At 38.8% G+C, this 18,009-nt stretch overlaps 2 protein-coding genes across 2 annotated transcripts in view; one reads left to right on the top strand and one right to left on the bottom strand.

The window, feature by feature from the left end:
- Positions 1–3,302: 3,302 nt before the first annotated feature.
- On the bottom strand, positions 3,303–5,995 carry LOC123959090 (RNA guanine-N7 methyltransferase activating subunit-like). The gene is made up of 3 exons (XM_046032963.1): positions 5,834–5,995; positions 5,399–5,566; positions 3,303–4,285 (listed from the first exon to the last, which is right to left on the bottom strand). The coding sequence occupies exons 2-3, from the start codon at positions 5,563–5,565 to the stop codon at positions 4,054–4,056; spliced, it is 399 nt and encodes a 132-aa protein (XP_045888919.1). The 5' UTR covers position 5,566; positions 5,834–5,995; the 3' UTR covers positions 3,303–4,053.
- Positions 5,977–18,009, top strand: part of homer2 (homer scaffold protein 2) — a 31,324-nt gene continuing 19,291 nt past the window's right edge. The window contains exons 1-2 of the mRNA XM_046032962.1: positions 5,977–6,535; positions 6,650–6,825. Coding sequence (XP_045888918.1) covers positions 6,821–6,825 — 5 coding nt within the window. The 5' untranslated portion in view covers positions 5,977–6,535; positions 6,650–6,820. The remainder of the gene's footprint in view (positions 6,536–6,649; positions 6,826–18,009) is intronic.

Genomic DNA, 18,009 nt, shown 5'->3' with positions numbered 1-18,009 from the left:
ATGTATGAGTGCTTACTATCTGCACGTGTGTGTTCATGTGAGAGGGTGTAATTGTTCATGGACTTGTATGTACCTCACAAAGCTGTGGGCGTTTATTTCAACAGAAAGAGCAGAGCTAGAGTACTCTGCTATTCACACACGTCACACGCTACATGAACACTCCCCACTGTCTGCTGGGGGCTGGCTGGCCTGGGCCAACCTTAGCCCCTGCACTCTCCAACACCAGATGTAGGTCGCCGAGTGCTTCAGGGGCTGGGGGATGTGGTGTGTATGTGTGTGGGGGGGTGGGGGGGAGTAATGATTGTAGTGGATGAGTTCATCATCAAGGACATGGCCCCCAGCACACTGTCTCCATTGCTGTCACATTGCATTGTCACAAACAGGCAACATGAAGCCTGACAGCCCGGCAGACCAGACCGAGGGGACTCTCACTGGTCCTCCACTGTGCCTCTCTCTCTTTTGTTTTCCTTCTCTTACATTCAGACAAGCCTCACTATGCATTAACAGCTTATTAATTAAAATGTAATAAGCAACAACAGATTTGTAATTGAATGAATCCTTACCAAAACATGTAATGCTGATTTATTTCTTAATATGGCAATAGCGATAATGATAATAAAATCCAAATACTTTATGCCCTATTAACAAGATGAGTGCAATGAATGAGTAAACTATACTTAATGCTCTGTGGCACCCAAAGGACTGGATTAACATATTTGATTAGTCTTGGTAGCAGTGTGAACTTTCCACAGGATTGAGTTTTCATTTGAAACTCCAATCAGCTGTGTACTAAATTCAATACTACATACAAATTAAAATCAGGTTTTGTGTAGGTAGTGTGTTTACACAGGAAAAAGTGACAAAAGAGAGGGAATTGCTTTACAGCCACGCTAGCAGCTCAGTGTGGCTGTGCTGAGCTAAATGCTAACATCAGTAACATGTTACAACATGGTTCACAATGACAATGCTAACATGCTAATATTTAGCAGGCGTAATGTTTATGTTCACCAAATTAGTTTAGCATGCTTTTATGCTAACATTTGCTAATTAGCTCTAAACACAGAGTACAGCTGATGGACATAAACAAAAGAAAAGTTTAAAACAGAGCACTAGATGAAAGGTTAAGGAATCACCAAAGTGATAACAATTCATGACAGAGACATGAATGTGTGCAACAAATTTTATGACAATCCATCAAATATTTGTCAAGATATTTCACTCAAGACCACAAATGTGAATCTCACGGTGCAGGAAAAGTAAGGGGATCACTAAAGTCTGTATGCTTGATCCTCTAGGGAGCATGAACGTCTGGTCAAAATTGCATGGCAATGCATCTAATTGATATTGTTATTTTTCTGTCTGGACCAGGTCTGGACCAGCTAAATGACTGCAGAGCCATGGCTAAAGACATCTCCATGAAAAATATGGCTTTTTGACATTTTGAGAAATACAGTACAATACAGTAAAATACTGTCAAGAAATAATCTGGCATAATAGTCCCCATAAAACCCACAATGTGTTGTTTGTACACTTTATTTTTGTACAGATTAAACAAATGAGATATCACGTGTTAATTAGTTTATATGTGCTGGTATGTTCACGTTCTTGGACAGATTCAGGCTAGCTGTTTCTCTATGTTTAGTCAAGTCTCTATGTTAAACTAAGCTAACTTGTTGCTAGCCAAAGTTATTCTCTACACACTAATCTAATTCCTTTGCTATGCCACCAAAATTACTTTCTAATATTTCTCTGCCTAGAAATCCCTGTTTTACTTTTTCTGTCTCCATCTCTGTCCAGAACACCATTGCTCTGTGAAGACGCAGCAATCCAGGGTGAAGTTTCTCTAATCTAAACTGATTACAGTGGTGATGGCAGCTTTCCCCACTATGTGCCAGTTTCAGCACATCCCCCAACCACTTTCTCCCTCATCTCCTCCCTCATCATCACAGCTGATTGCACCTCTGCTGAGGTCCAAATGAAGTGTTTACCCTGTCTTCACCACAGCCATAAATAGAAACCAAAGAATGGCATTCAGGCAGTAATAAAACAATGCAGAATGTTTCTACATCTGGGTTAGTGGAGTGAGCCAGTGCTTCCAAAGTTGAGATCTGCTGTGAATTGACTAAGACACACAAGCACTGACATCTTAAGGAAATGAGTTACATATGCCATAGCCAGTGATGCAAGTGGCAATAATGTATAAATAATGTACATAAATATTTCAGTTGCTTTTCACAATGTGAACTATTGTCTTAGGCTTCATCTGAGCCATTTACTGTTAATGCTGCTTTCCCTCCACACACAGTACAGTTGTTCAGCATTTGGTTTAATATGCCATCCATGAGGCAGACATTAAAGGCTGAAACATTGAAATTGGTCAAGTACGGCTTCAGTGAATACTTGATTCACCCTGGGTTACTCTGTGACCTCGCTGACTACTACACGCCTTGCTCTTGGAGTGATCTTTGTTGTTTGACCACTCCTAGGGAGGGTAGCAATGGTCTTTAATTTCCTGCATTTGTTCACAGTCTGTCTGTGGATAGGTGGAGTCCAAACTCTTTAGAGATAGTTTTGTAACCTTTTACAGCCTGATGAGCATCAACAACTCTTTTTCTGAGATCCTGAAAGCAAAGGTTCACATACCTTCGCCACTCACAGATATGCAATGCAGGTAATTTTCCTAAATGAATAAATGACCAAGTATATTTTTTGTCTTATTTGTTAATTGGGTTCTCTTGATCTACTTTGTGTGAAAATCTCAGCATGTTTAGGTCATATTTGTGCAGAAATATATATATTTTTGTCCTCATAGTTGATGTTTGAAGCAGTTAAAATGAGTAGGCATAAGGATTTGAGTGACTTTGACAAGGGCCAGATTGTCATGGCTAGATGACTGGGTCAGAGCATTTCCAAAATGGTCTGCACCTACCAAAAGTGGTCCAAGAAAGGACAAGCTGTGAACCAGCGACGGTCATGGGCAACCAAGGCTCATTTGTGCATGTGGGGAGCGAAGGCTGGTCCATGTGGTTCAATCCAACAGACAAGCTACGATAGGTCAAATTGTGAGATCTTCATTATGACTAGCAGGTGGTCATATTATGGCTGATAGGTGTGTATCTCGCTTATGCTTTTAATCATCTTCGAATGTCCAATCCCCTTAATAAGCACCAATACCAATCCAACATTTTAAATTAGTGGATCCCTACAAAACACCTGTAATAATTAATGTTAGTGTGCCGACTAGGACTGATACAGAGTTAAATTTTGTTAAATGTTGAGTGCTACAACATGACAAAACACTATTTAAGAAAATACATGTTTATTGATATGAACAGCTCCGTTTGTGAATATCGATACATAATGTTGTGACACAGAAAAAAAAAGCTGCATTACAAATAGATTTTCTATGGAAAATCAGAATCACTGTTGCAACTATACAGTATAATTCATAATCCAATATCAAAGCATGTAAAATATGTAGCGGTAGAACTATCTGAACACAAAACAACTCAGTGATACTTCCCCAGTTATAATCAGACATTATTAAAAACAGCCCACATATCTGAAAAAATGAAAGAGAAATCATTCATCATCATTTTAAATGTTCCAGTATTGAAAACTCCAAGTATGCCCTTATTACCATTCCCAAAAACGTAATGAGAAAATGTAATATGGTTACAGGGCTGAGCAATATAAAGCAATATGGGAAAACAACTGTGTTAGGTATGGAAAAGGTAATGGTGGGTCAATTTCCACTGTCACAATACAGAAATCATTATGGGATAAAAAAAAATAAAAAATCTGACTGAGTATTTGCTTAGGATTTTTATTTCAAAACTGTGTATCACAATATTAACAAAGTTCCACACAATAACAATGATGGACATTGAATTACTAATATTGTTATGTTGCTCAGCCCTCGCCTATGAGACTGCGGTAATGAGAGTCAAAAAAGAAAACAGTTGCACATTGCCACATATAGTATTGCAATGCAAGTTATAACGCTGCAAAAATACTATAATACTGACAAAACCTGAGAGATTAGCGTAGAGATCAGTAGCGCTCATAATGTGGTCTCTGATGATGGGAGTTATATCCCTGGTTGGAGCTTGGGGGGCGTGATTCATACCCACTTCCATGCCCATAGTGCCTGTCTCTGTCTCTCTCTCTGTCTTGGTCTCTGTCTCTGTCCTGCCCACGATAGTCCCCTCTCCAACCTCGGCCTCCTCCCCAACCTCGGCCTCCTCCCCAACCTCGGCCTCCGTGTCCACGGCGATCATGGTACCTAGATGGAAACAGATACAAATTTACAATCAATCTTGAACAACAGGTACTAATGCATGCAATAAATGGAATGTGTAAAAATACAGTTCGAAATTCGCATGTGCATATAAAAAGGTCAAGAAATATGGTTTCTCCAGAGTAAATCTAACTGTATTTAATGGGTTTCTCTAATCCCTTATACCAATTAAAGAAACCAGATCTCTTCTGATTAATAAATCAGGTTAGTGAACAAAGTTGACAATAACCTGGTTATTAAGTGCACATAAAAGCATTTAACAAGTAACTAAAAACAGATCTTTGGAGTTTGTGCGTTTAGATTTGTATTGTTATTATGTTTTTACTTTAATATTGTGTCTTTGTTTTATGACCATTGCTTTAATCTTTGATTGTATGTTGCACTTTATAATGTTATGATATAATAAGACTATTTTGTAACACAACTGAGTTGAAATCAATAAACCTGAAATGGAAAAAGGAACACTATTAAGATGATTTTAGCCCCACACTATACTGTAATTTGATGATTTATGGTATTGCCAATTCATGTAGGACTATTTTTGGAAAGGAAAGAGCTAATAATTGGTTGGAGAAATTAAGATTGTAACCTTGAATGGACAAAGACAGAGACATGGCGTTTTTAAATTAAAAATATAAATCCTGTTTAATAGTCATGGGGAGTGCCTCTCAGCCTGTAAAAACAGTTGTATATGGCTCCTTTGGTTCTGGTGGAGCTTTTGTTAAAATGATGAATTACTACATCTGTGAAAGATAACTATAGGTTGTAAAGAAACCCCCAGGTTAATCCGACTTATTTGAAACAGAAAAACAAAGGCTAACAGTAAAATTATAATCTAACCTGCCAGTTGTAACACAGCCCTTTCCACAAACTATAGAACCAGATGAACTAAACGGCATGCCTCATCCCTCACATGTCCCAACTCCATGGTACTGTTCTAAATCACTGTAACATCCCTTTAACTGTAATATAGCCTCAAATACTAAGCTACATTAAAGTGTTGCTGTTATCAAATGATCAAATGATAAAAACAATAACTCTAAGTATGTAAGTTAAATTACAGATTCTGAAGTAGCTATCTCGGCCACTTTGCATTACCTGTTATCCCTGCCTCTGTGGTTACCTCCTCCACGACTCCTCCAGTCCTCGACGATGGGCGGAGGGTCAGGTGGCCGGTTCACATACTGCTGGTACTCCTGGTCCTCCGATGAAAATCTGTGGGCAAACAGCTCCTCGTACTGCGGGTTTACCGTGGTGTCAGCCATACTGCAACGACAAATTGAAAGCTAAATTACAGAACCATCGTATTAACCATTGTATTGTATATTAGATATATGTTTTTATTCTGTTTACTGGCGGATACGTCTGTTTTGACGTGTCTTCAGTTCGCTATTCTGTAAGCCAAATTGCCCATGCGGAACAAGAAAAAACTAGACTGAACCTGATGCGATTAGCTAACGTTAGTCATAAGATTCATACAACCATAAAACACAATAAAGCTAATGTTGAAAGCATTTTAACATGAATACACACCTTTAATCGACGTGAATTCGTTTAGCTTTTGCTACACATTAACGTTAATACATTATTGTCATAAACGACCGGTCTGAAGAAATCCCAGTACGTCGCTAAAATGCTTCCCCCGGAACAAATGAACATATTTCAATGGTTCCGAGAGCGCGCACCTGAAAGTGATTGATACCTGTCCGTTCGAAACAGGATCAACGGTCAATATCAAATCGTTGAAAGTCTGTTATTTTTATACCAACGGCCGAGTTTAAGACCAAGTTATAGATACATATTTTGAGATGCTATTGAGTGGCGTTGTCTCAGGAATTTTGCTATAACGTTTAACTGTTACCGTTATTTAGCTTAATTTATGAGAAAGTGCCAGCTAGTGAAAGCCATCTTAGTGACTTACAACATGTAAGTGGACCTGAATTTATTATCGGTTTATATGGTTTGTGGTTTCAGACCACAGTTTCGGGTGAAACTCCGACTGAAATCGCAGACACCACAGGTTTAAAAAGTGTGGGTGGTTCGGCTCAGACAGAAGCGTGAGCAGGTGGAAGCCGCTCCGTGTCGCTGGTGCTGCCCTTCAATGAAACGCAATCCAGTCGGGGAGGAAGAAACTCTGCGCAGCGAGCAAGCAGCGAAATGCAACTTGATTCATCGGCGCCGATTGTTTGAAGGAAGCGAAGAAAAGCCATTCTGAAGTGGGATTTATCTGATGAGGTAAAACCAACAAGCAAGGATAAAAAAACTTCCTGAAATGACCGGTTCTGACTGTGAGACTGAGCTTGACAACCCGGTGAAGCGAGTTTACGAAGAAGTGCTCTCATATTTCAGTTGTCTCTCAGCAGCAAGAGGACTTGTTCGAAGCTGGCGGACGGGGAATTAACTCTTTGGACTGCTAATCATCTTTGGACTTTGCCTGCGCTTTAAAAACATTATTTTCCCCTCAACCCACGGCCAACAGAGTCTGCATATTAAAAGGAGTTGTTCCTGAAGTCAGCGGCAATGGGGTGAGTAATCCAGAAAGCGCCTCTAACGACACCTGCGCTGACAATGTTCTGCGTGTGTGCGGAGAAAATACAAAATACCTCTACAACTGACGAGTTTATATGTCAAGCCTCTGAATAAATTTCTTGATCACGGTCGCTGTTCCCCAGCGCTTTCCTATGCGCGCTGGGAGCTGAGGAAGACCCCAATTTGCTCGTTGATATCCAGATGATTTCGCAGAGTGGGGAAATTTAAGAGGAGATTTAAGCTGCACTTCAGCTGTCTGTGAGATATTCCGATTTGATGTGCGAAAATGCCATATTTCTAATTATGGATTTATTTTAAATATTTGAGCAGGCAATCAGGTTAATTGGTCTAATTCCTCTTTTGAACACTTCAGCTCCTCCATATCTGTCTGTAGGAGTATGGTTTTGAGAGGGAGAAGGATATGGAGGTGTCAGAGTCAACACTGCCCACTAATAAGGATACATGGTACTCCTGGGAGTGTGTGTGTGTGTGTGTGTGCCATCCACAGGGCTGAAGGTAGTGGTGTACTCCCACAGTTGTTTACAGGGTACATTATTTTGCCTCATAGTCATCCGTGATGGGAATGTTTGCTCTGTGGCTCAATGCCGTAGTTATGCAATCACCAGCCCACAGCTACATACATTAGGAGTTTTCTTTCTGGAGTAGGCTACTGTTTGCATGGCTTTTATTTGACATAACAGATTAACAGATTGGTGTAAGTAATTCCGTTTCAAACCTGTCCTTGAGTAATTTATGTAAACTTTATGAACTGTTATACAACATGAATATATCTTCATTTGTGTAAAAATATGAGGCAGGGTGTGAATGATAAGCAGCACTGTTCAGTAATTGAATAAAAAGTGCCACCCTGTGCCACGTTCATGTTTTTCCTGAGTGGACATGTTTGGTTTTTTTCATGGGCAAGAAACCAGTTCAACAGTCCTGACTCCTTCTCAAGAGTTTGGCTTACTTATCCAGCAGGTTTGATACTGGAAGGAGTCTTTAGTGTTGTGTCATGAAACTGACCCAGTGGTACGTCAGGAGCAAGGAAGGAGGTCACACCTACTGACAGACACATGACAACAAGTTTCCCTTTTCCAGGTGACTGGTTTTGGTCCTTGTCAAGTTACCAACCAGTAGCATCACTGGACAGCTGAATACTTTTGGAAGGCGGAAAGAAACAGCTCACAGGAAGTTTCATCTGGCCAGCCTGTCTGTGAACGTGCTGTTGTTTAGTCTATAAAATGTGAGAAGAGCAAATTCTCAGACTTGCTTAAGAAATTCCAAAAACTATCAAATTTGTTGGTGATTGATTTTCTTTAAATCAGTTCATTGTTCCAACCATATTTGAATCAGCGGATTATGAATTGGATAATCAATTAAGTCTATAACATGTGAGAAAATAGAGAAGAATGCCCATCACAAGTTGTTTTGTCTGATCAGCAGCCCAACACCCCAAATTAGTCAGTAATAATAGTATAGTATTATTATAGAAGACCAAGATAATCAGAAAATATTCACATTTAAGAAGCTGCAACCAGCAGATGTTTGTCATATGACTTTTATCTATTAATAATCATTTCTAGGCTTGCAACTAGTGAGTCAATGATTTTAGTAATCGATTAATCTGCAGGTAAACCTTTTAATTAATTTCATTAAAAACTGAAACTAAATGCTCATTGTAGTGTCCCAAAGCCAAAAGTGTCATCATTAAATTGCTGGTTTTCCCCAACCTGCACTTCAAATTCTAAAAATATTCAGGTTCTTATTGAATGTGGCAAAGTGAAGCAGGACGCCATCACAATTGAGAAGCTGAAACTAGAGAACTGTTGCCGTTTCGTTTTTGTAAAACTACTTAACATGGTAATATCATTTTTCTGTCAATCACTAATCAGTTAATTGTTTCATCTGTAATCATTTAAGCTCTAAATCTGATTATAAAAACAGTTTAAATAGTAATGTTCCACAAACTGGTTCCATAGTTTGTGGCTGTTTTACAACTGACCAGTTAGACTGTAATTGTACGTTAGCCGTCATATTTCTATTCATATGGGTGCTTAATTACGCAATATATTCCCCCTTGATTACACTTTGTAATGATGCAATGTGTCCTGCCCTAAGTGAGCAGTCAATAAAGATAAAATTGTGTGTTTGGGGGTAGGAACTATAGATCGTTTGTGGTGTTTGTTGCAGGTGTTCCTTTGTCCCTGAGGCTCTTGGCTCCTGGAGTTATAGATTAACTATAAATCACAAACACATTAAAACCCTCAGTATTTTGTCCCTTTCCTACCATAGGTTATTGATCATGTGATCTATCAGTACCCCCTTGACCTTGACACATTTGTTATTGATCACAGCCTATCTATCTATCTATCTATCTATCTATCTGAATTTAAAGAGGTTGAGGATATTATGATGTTAACAATGGGAGAATAAAGTGCTTGTAATTGTATTTTTAAGTACAGTTTCACAGCTTAAGCGTTGCATCTCTGGAATTATACCAAAATAAACCTCAGATTGCAAGACAGCTCCTTCCGACTTAATAAACAGTCACACAAACCGCAATGCAATCAGCATATTGCTATTTAAAATAAGCCATGGTAGGAGCAGCCCTAACACAGGGATATATGATAATCTCTTGGCTGGCCATAGAATGACAGCTAAAGGATTAACACTCATTGATTAGGCTCTGTGACATGTGACTTGGCATTGTGTCTCTTGGCTGCTCAAGCAGGAGAGTGGACTTTAAGCTTAATCTGAGTGAGTGTTCTGTGTCTGTGGCTGAAGCCTGGAGGTGAAGGTTGTAGAGGTGCTGTAGGGGTGTAGAAGCAGGTCTCACTGTTAAAGAATCGTGGGTAAATGAAAGGGGACAGACTGACGGCGGATTGGACGTCTCCTCACCAGATGGTTGAGGCCTGGGAGGCCATCTGCTGTCATGCTGTGCTTCTGGGGAGACTTCCTCACTTCCTTTTTCTCTGAGCTCTCAGATTAAGTTGGGCTCTGCATCCTATTGCCTCAATGAGATGGAGAGGGACCTGCTGTGGTTTCTGCTTTGAATTTGGCCTGCTGCCTTTGTCGCGATGAGCTGTACTGGCATGAGGTACAGTTCAGCATAGTATATGATCATAATCATGAAGGTCACTTTTTAATAATGACAATTAAAAACAGTGTTAAATAATTTGAAACTGACATTAGGAAGATTAAAAATGTCATACAAATGTTGTACAGTACTGTACCAATATATAAAAATGTCCCAAGATGACGAAAATAACTAATATGTTTTAAGATATTACTGGCACACAACAGTTTTTATTTTCTCTCTATTTTCTTTGCTTTTTCTTGTGAATACTGCACATTTCACGTCTTCAAGGTTCTGAAAAACATTAAAATAAGAGAAGAGAAAAAAATACCCACTTATAGACAATGCAACATTTTAAGGATCCCCAAGCTAAAAAGCATGGGAAAACACTGGTTTAGTCTATAAAATATCCCATCATGAGTTCTGTAAGCCCAAGGTGACATCTTAAATGACCTGCTTTGTCAGGCTAACATTTTAAAACCCAGACATTCAATTAAAAATTGTATAAATACATAGAAAATGCAGCAAATGTTTGACATTTTTGCTTGATTGTCAAAATTGTTTTTGTTTTGTCAGTCAGCTAATTGATTTGTCAACTAAATGAAAAACAATAAAACACTTCAAATAGACCTAGCCAAAATGCGATAATCTCAATCACTGTCAATCATTTGTTCTCACTTGAACAACATTTCAGTCCTGAGATCTTCATGAATTATCCCTGATGAAGTTCTGAGGACTGGAACGTTAGTAAAGTGAGTACAAGGGATCAATTTCACTCGTGTGAGTGTGTGGGATTTTTGTTTTTTAATTCTTGGTTTGACAAACCTGTCAATAAGACTTTCTGCTGTGTAAGAAGTAGAGCTGCAATGATTAGTTCACTTAAACAATTAGTTGATTGAAAGAAAATTGCCAACTATTTTCATAATCGATGAATCATTTCAGTTATTTTTTTAAGCAAAAATGTCAAACATGGTGTCATCTCAAATGTATAGATTTGCTGCTATTCTTTCTCATTTATGATAGTTAATGAAGAGTCTTTGGGTTTTGGACAAAAGCAGGAATTTGAAGATGTCACTTTAGGCCCTGTTGTGATTTTTATTTTATTTTATTTTTTCACAATTATTTGACATTTTCTAGACAAAATGAGTAATTGTGAAAATAATCGGCAGATTAATTGATAATGGAAAATATTTGTTAGTTGCAGCCCTAGTAAGACGTTTGTTGTAATAACCAGTGGTGGACGAAAGTACTATTACCACACTGAAAAAAATGCTCTGTTAGAAGTAAAAGTACTGCATTGAACATGTTTTTATCAGGAAAATGTACTTGTTTGTCACAATAACCCAGAGCCCAAAGTAATCAAACAGTTATGAATGAAATGTTTTTGCATGAAGATTAAATGATGAAAATAGTGGCAAATTTATTTTCTGTTGTTTCAGCTGTACTTGTATAAACTGTTGGGTAGCATCATATTTTATAAACTCTTCATATGTCTTGCTTGTAAAAAGCTTAATTTGTACTGTAACTACTAAAGCTGTCAGTCTAGATAACTGTAGTGAAGTAAAAAGTACAATATTTCCCTTTTGAGATAGTAGAGTAGATGTAGAAAGTTTGAAAAGAAAATACTAAAGTAAAGTACAGGTACCTCAAATTTGTACGCAAGTACAGTACTATATGTACTTACTGTCCACCACTTGTAATAACTTTCTATTGAAGCTGAAATGACTTAAAAACAAACATTTAAAATCACTGGTGATGAAACAGAGTTGAAACAGCTGTCTTTTTTTCCTTTGATAAATCCTTTGAGTTCTGCTACACAGCATTTCAGTTTTAAATATGTGTTTCACTAAACAGGGATCTTGGAGTCCAGGTTATTGAATGTTACAGTATCTGCGGGCAAACCTGCCCTTGTTTGACCTCCTGACATCATTAGTAGAACATTGTGTTTATGCGATAAAAGCCCAGGTGGTGCTGTAGTGATGATCCCGCAGCACTTTCCTCTCCTGCCTACTTTGCTCATTCACTCAGACAAAACACAGCTCTCACTAATAAGGCAGCTCTGCTCTCCAGCAGTCCTAGTAAAAATGATGCAGAGCCTCAACTCTGTTCATCTGACATATGAACAGGATTACACTGGCTAATGAGAATTCAAATTAATAAATTCCGTTTTTACATGTTCACAAGTGAGTGCCACTTTAGTCTTCACAACACATTTGTTTCTAATTTGTCCCCAGATTTGTGCACCTTGTGAGCCAGATATGAGTTTCTCATTTTCTGTCTGTAACAGATTAGGGAGATGTTCTTTTGTTACCTCGTTGCCACAGAAAAGTCAATTGTGACTTAGTGTATTGTTGTCAGCAGCACGAGCAGAGAAAGTGAGGAAGTATAAGTGTCAGTGTTCATCCCCCTACTGTACTGTAGTTATTTGACAAGTGAAAATGCAGCTTTTGTCACTGAAGTTCTTTGAACAGACAGAAATGCAAATTCCTTGTTTTTCGTCAGACCACTTAGGTTCAAGGGCAGAATTTTATACATATTCTGCTAGCTGTATAGTAACTAATTGACGTAGCCAGAGTGCGCTTTCATCAGGTCACTGTATTATAATAATAATAATAATTAATAATAAAGTGGTGCATTTTACTGAAAATGTCTGTTCAGGTTTGGGTTTTGCCTCTGGAGTATTCAGAGGGGGGAATAGTTCTAAAAAGGCAAATGACTTTATGAAGTCCCACTGGCAGAGAGATGTTGTCTCGCTAATGAAGAGATCCTATTATAGCGTTACTGGCTCATTCATTCATATTGTGCCTGTGGGTCTTCATCTAATAGTACCTAGATGTACAGCTGACTAGTTCTGTTTCGTCCTCAGCCCATTTCACACTCCAAACATGGTGTAACACCCAGACATTGTGTGTTGATGCTATCTCTTTGCTGACCTATTTAGAGACTTACCTCCATAACAATACCGCCAGTTAAGAAAAAGCCTAGACTTATTTTATTAATGTTTCACTGCACAGTGTCATGTCGTCAACTTATCACATAAAAGGAATAAAAGTAATGAAATATAGCATACATACTGTAAGTACATTTGTCTTTCTATATTTCGTTTCATTTTAGCACTTGATTCAAACCTTACACTTATTTATCTGTACTTTTGTAATTATATGCGTTGCCACGTGTGATGCGTGACGTCTGGAGCTGCTAAAGTATCATTATGTTCACTCTCTATAGGAACGTGAAGAATGTTGCAGTGCAGTATCAGAAGCTGATGAAACTGCTGATTCCTGTTAAACAGGTTACAAAGCCTATTCGAGTTTTGAACTCAGATTCCCACGTCACTTGTCGATATCTAAACCTCTGACATGTGTCTCTTTTATTCAGATAGAGAGGTAGATGATGAGGAAAGTTTTGTTTGGGGATTGAGCCTGCAGCGGATTCTTAAACAAAATATATCTGGACGAGGCTGTTTTCTCACTTGTCTGAAAAACATACCTGAATTCCACAGGTGTAGCAGAACACAAATGCAATGTGACTGCAACCCCTCGCATTAAAATCACCATTCAAACTCTCAGTCAAAGATAGAAGCCGGCTGCTGTTCTTCACACTTCCTCTCAGGACACGGTGTCATCCTGCATCATTTTAAAATGTCGTCTTTGAGCAGCAGGATTATCCTTCTCTTAGCAAACTTCACTTTAACTCTGGAGAATATGGTGTTTAGGTAAACCCCAGGTGGTGATCAAGCCAACATTTGAAAGGATTTAAGAGAGGCAGGCAGGCTTAGTCGCGCATCACTCACAATATTGCTGCTCCATATTCCTCAGAGGTAATATAGTGCAGTTATTTATCATACTAACATGGCAGCCTTTTGCTAACTCACTTCCTCCCTAGAATCGAAATCATAGTTGGGGGGGGGGGGGGTCTTGATTTTGTGTGATGTAGATTCATTAAATTTAAAAAAAAGTATCTTTATCTATAGGTACAACCCAGAGCTTTTTCAACAGTTTGTCTTAGTCCTCAAGTATCTGGCTGTCAGTGCATTCCTTCGTTTTTATTTTTTTGCCGGTAAAGAACACGACTGCTGTATCAGTGTGGATGGGCCTGAGGTGGGTGTGTAGGTGTGCGTTGGCACAGACAGTGCAGATTTACTCAAACCTGCTCCCCACACATAGAAACACACATGTAAATTATTTAAAGCACCAGATGGGGACAGAGCACCCAGCACGAAAAAGAATTCAGCGGTCATAAAGTCCCAAATGTCGTCGCCCCCCCCCCCACACACACACACACACACACAGTACAATCAATCAAACCTAATGCTTTTTATCTCGGAAAAGCAGATCACTGGATTCCACCAGCAGTTGTGTGAGTGCATCCATGTGTTCAGCAGTGGCCTTTCACTTCTCTTCCCCTGCCAGTGTGAGCTGGCTCCAGACACTGCCACTGCAAAGGTCAGCGTGTGTGTGCGCGCTTGTGTACGTAAAGCGACAACAGTGATCTGTGTAATGGGTTTTGTTGTTCCCAAAACAGATGAAGACTGAGATTAGGCTTAAAGGGGACAGTGAATGTATTAGGCTTTCATTTCTGTGAGAACCATAATCCCAATGGAAGTAAAAGCTTTATTAGCTCATGAATTTTGCCTGCCTGTCTGCCTGACATTATTTTCACCAGGAACTCATGGTAGTGTATTAAAGTAATACTGAGCTGAATGTCCTCTTGACAACAATGGTACCATCTGTACCCTGTTAATGAAATGTCAAACCTTGACATACAGGATGAGGAGTTATGTTTCTGCTAGCTTTAACAGCCGTTTGTTTGGAATTATGTTAGTGACTTTTTAAGAACATGCTCTCAGATGATTAAGATTTAGGCTTATTTTTCTAAGCACACCCCTGTGTTCTAAAAATGCAATATTAGTAATGGTTTATATTGTGCATGAATGATTTGTTTTGCCACGCCAAGCAAAGTGTGGCTGTACCCCTGTTTCCAGCTCAGCACCCATGTGCCCACTTCACACATATTATGTCGCTAAAGTTAACCAAGGCCAAGAAGGGAAAGCAAATACTAGAAAGTATCAGGATTTCACCAAGTTTACAACACAAAACTGATGTAGGAAGTTTTCTAGAAAAGCTCTCTCCTGGGAGCATGTTTGTAACCAAGTGGGAAGACCATGTACAGTGACCTCTTGTCATATCTTTTGACATATGTGTTTTCAGTAGCCCTGTTCTGAAGCTAATCTGAAGCATAAGGGATTTACTCACAGAGGCAAATTCAGTACTTGCGGTGCTTTTGCGCAGTTCAGCCAATTGCAAACCGTCTTGACAGCACTGATTTTTGAGGGAATGTAGAGGGAGAGTCTTAAATGAAGAATAATAAGAATAATAGATAATATTAGTTGTGTTGCACCTTTTAATTTTAATATAAATGCACATGCATGAGTGCTTCACCATACACATTCCTTCTGTTGATCAACAGTTAGCAGAAATATAGTACCAACAGTGGCAGTGAGGATGAAGGCTGTTGGCAAACATGGATGTAAACAATACAGGAATTAAAATGTAAAAGGAAAAAAAACACCAGAACAGATGTTTTATTAAGACTCAGCACATTTGTTAGACCTCTAGGAGGCACACAATATGTTTAAGTGAGAAACACTGAATATAAACATAACTTTTTACAAGACTTCACCTTCATTTATTGATCGGTTAGCAATCAATAGTGCATGTAATAAATACATCACGAAGCACGAATTACCCAGTGACACCTATTAGTGTGACAATGCACAAGAGCCATTGAGAGGACGAGGAAAAACATCCAAGAACACATTTTCAGGAAAAAGAAGAGACGGGGGCGACTTGACATGCAAAAGATGCCAGGACAGCCCAGTAAACTAAATACTTTACTGCATAGATTACAAGATAAGATGACAAAGAGAAGCACTGCGAGAGAAACGCTGAGGTAATTGGCCAGCTTTTCCAAGTAGGCTATAAAGAGGTGTGCTCTAAGTAAACTTCACCCTGGCTGAAAGACACATTCACTCCACATTTTGATTCCCAGCAAGATAAGTACTTCCCATCTGTCTCCCCCATATTCTTCATCGACATTCATTATTGAGTTCTTGAGGTGTCCTCTGATCCCTCTCATGCACTCGCTCCACTTAATTATCCCTCACTCTTGGAACTTTATAGAAGAGCATCACAACCACCTGCACTCCCCTTTTTAAAACGACTTCCAGTGGATAATTTAAACCTGCTATGTCCAGTCCCTGTAAAGCACTACCATAAATGGAGTGCAACTAGTTTTTTCTCTTTCAGCTGTGGTCATCTTTTAGTGTAGAGTGCCTTCATAGTTTGTAAGGAACTGAGGATATGCTTGTGCTGCATGCAGATGTGGTTATTTTTACCACAAGCTGCACTTACTTGTCGTAGAAATATTCTTAGATGTGACAACATGGCATTAGAATCTCGTAAAGCAAGAAAAGTATGAAAAAGAAAATTCTTGTCTTTAAAGTATTTAACAGTAGTAAAGCTTACATAGATTTTCCCTATGTAATTTTTATTAATCAAAATGAACACAATAGCTGGAAAAAGACCAAGTTTGTAGACTTTTTCAACATTTGATTAAACACCTGTATTAACTATATTGGACCAGTTGAAGTACTATAAGTCTATAGTGCGCTGTTCACTTTGATGCTGTAAACAGAAAACATAGAAAGAGGGGAAGAGGATTTTTTAAAACCTATTTCTCAACAGCACTCAACTCTCAACATTCGAGTCAGGGTGTGTGTGTGTGTGTGTGTGTGTGTGTGTACACAAGTGACACAGAGAGAGGAAAATCAGTGTCTAGAGAGAGAGAGATGCGTCTGTGTGTTTGTTTATGTCATAAAGAGGAGGAGCATTTTCACTGTGTTTTTTCAGTCTGCAGTCATTCAAGTTTAACAGGCGGTCTGATTCTGCTCCTTCATCCCCATGTTGATGCTCTTCTGAATCACATGGGCAGCTAGCTGCTCATTGCTTGGAGGCAGATTACTTCAGCCTCTCAAAGATAGATGACATGATTTTGAACTTTTCCCCATTGCAGTCATTGTTGAGTTTTGATAGCTAATTCCATTTCAGATTTGGCTCTAAGTTTGTAAAAAAAACTTTACTTTGTAAGTTAAACCTAAACAGATTGTATAAGGGACTCAGACGGATTTGGATTCAGTAAGATTTGATTATGGATTCGGATTAGATAAAATGATCAAACACACCACTAGGAAGGACAGAAACTCAACTTGAGTTATGTGAATGCTGGCTATAATGGGTCACTGAGATGATTCAGAAGCTCAGTTGTCAAGATAGATGGAAGTGATGTTAACAATGTTTCCCAATACAGTTATAGTTTGCTCTATAAAGGTGATGCACCATTGGTGTTATTACAGGATTAATGTCAAAGTTTTAATTGAAAACATTATTTTACCATTGACTTTAATAGCTTTTTGATGCCTTTTAATCCTCATAGTACTCACACCACTCATTACTGTGTTGGAAGAACTTACAGCTGCTGGTATGCCATGTGAAATGCTCCTCCTCTGAAGTCGCCTCAGTTTTTTGTGACAGTCAGTACCAGCCAAAGAAAAAAAACAAATAGAGCACTGCTGAAATTAGTTTGTTTTCTTCTTGGAAAAATAATGAGATTATTTAGTATGATATCAACCTCTTGTTTTTTTTATATTGGAAATTTTGAAGTTGGTGTTTTTCTTTTTGCAAGACGACAGCAAGTCTTGACTACAGGTAGATAATTGTCTTGAATGTATCCAAAGAAGGTTAAGTCAAGGGCAACTGGACTTGGTTGAAGATACTAGAAGACGTTTTGTCCCTCATCCAAGAGAGTTCTTCAGTTCTGAAATGACTAGTAGGGAAACTCAGCTATTTAACCTCTGTGGGGTCATTTGTCATCGATACCGCTGGTTCATTAGTGCTCCTGGCTTTTGTAACAACAGTTGTTGTGGTCGTTAGAACCACCCGTGGCCAAGTCTGAACGACCATCTTTGCCTAAGGCCAAGACGTAATATTTAAGTTTCCTGGGAAGTGATGAAAGGACAGCATTGTAGGTGGGGGATAAGTGG

The sequence above is a fragment of the Micropterus dolomieu genome, linkage group LG20 (assembly GCF_021292245.1).
Source record: "Micropterus dolomieu isolate WLL.071019.BEF.003 ecotype Adirondacks linkage group LG20, ASM2129224v1, whole genome shotgun sequence".
Classification (NCBI taxonomy): domain Eukaryota; kingdom Metazoa; phylum Chordata; class Actinopteri; order Centrarchiformes; family Centrarchidae; genus Micropterus; species Micropterus dolomieu.
Note: the sequence above shows the minus strand (reverse complement) of the source record. Positions and strands in the feature narration are given on the sequence as shown.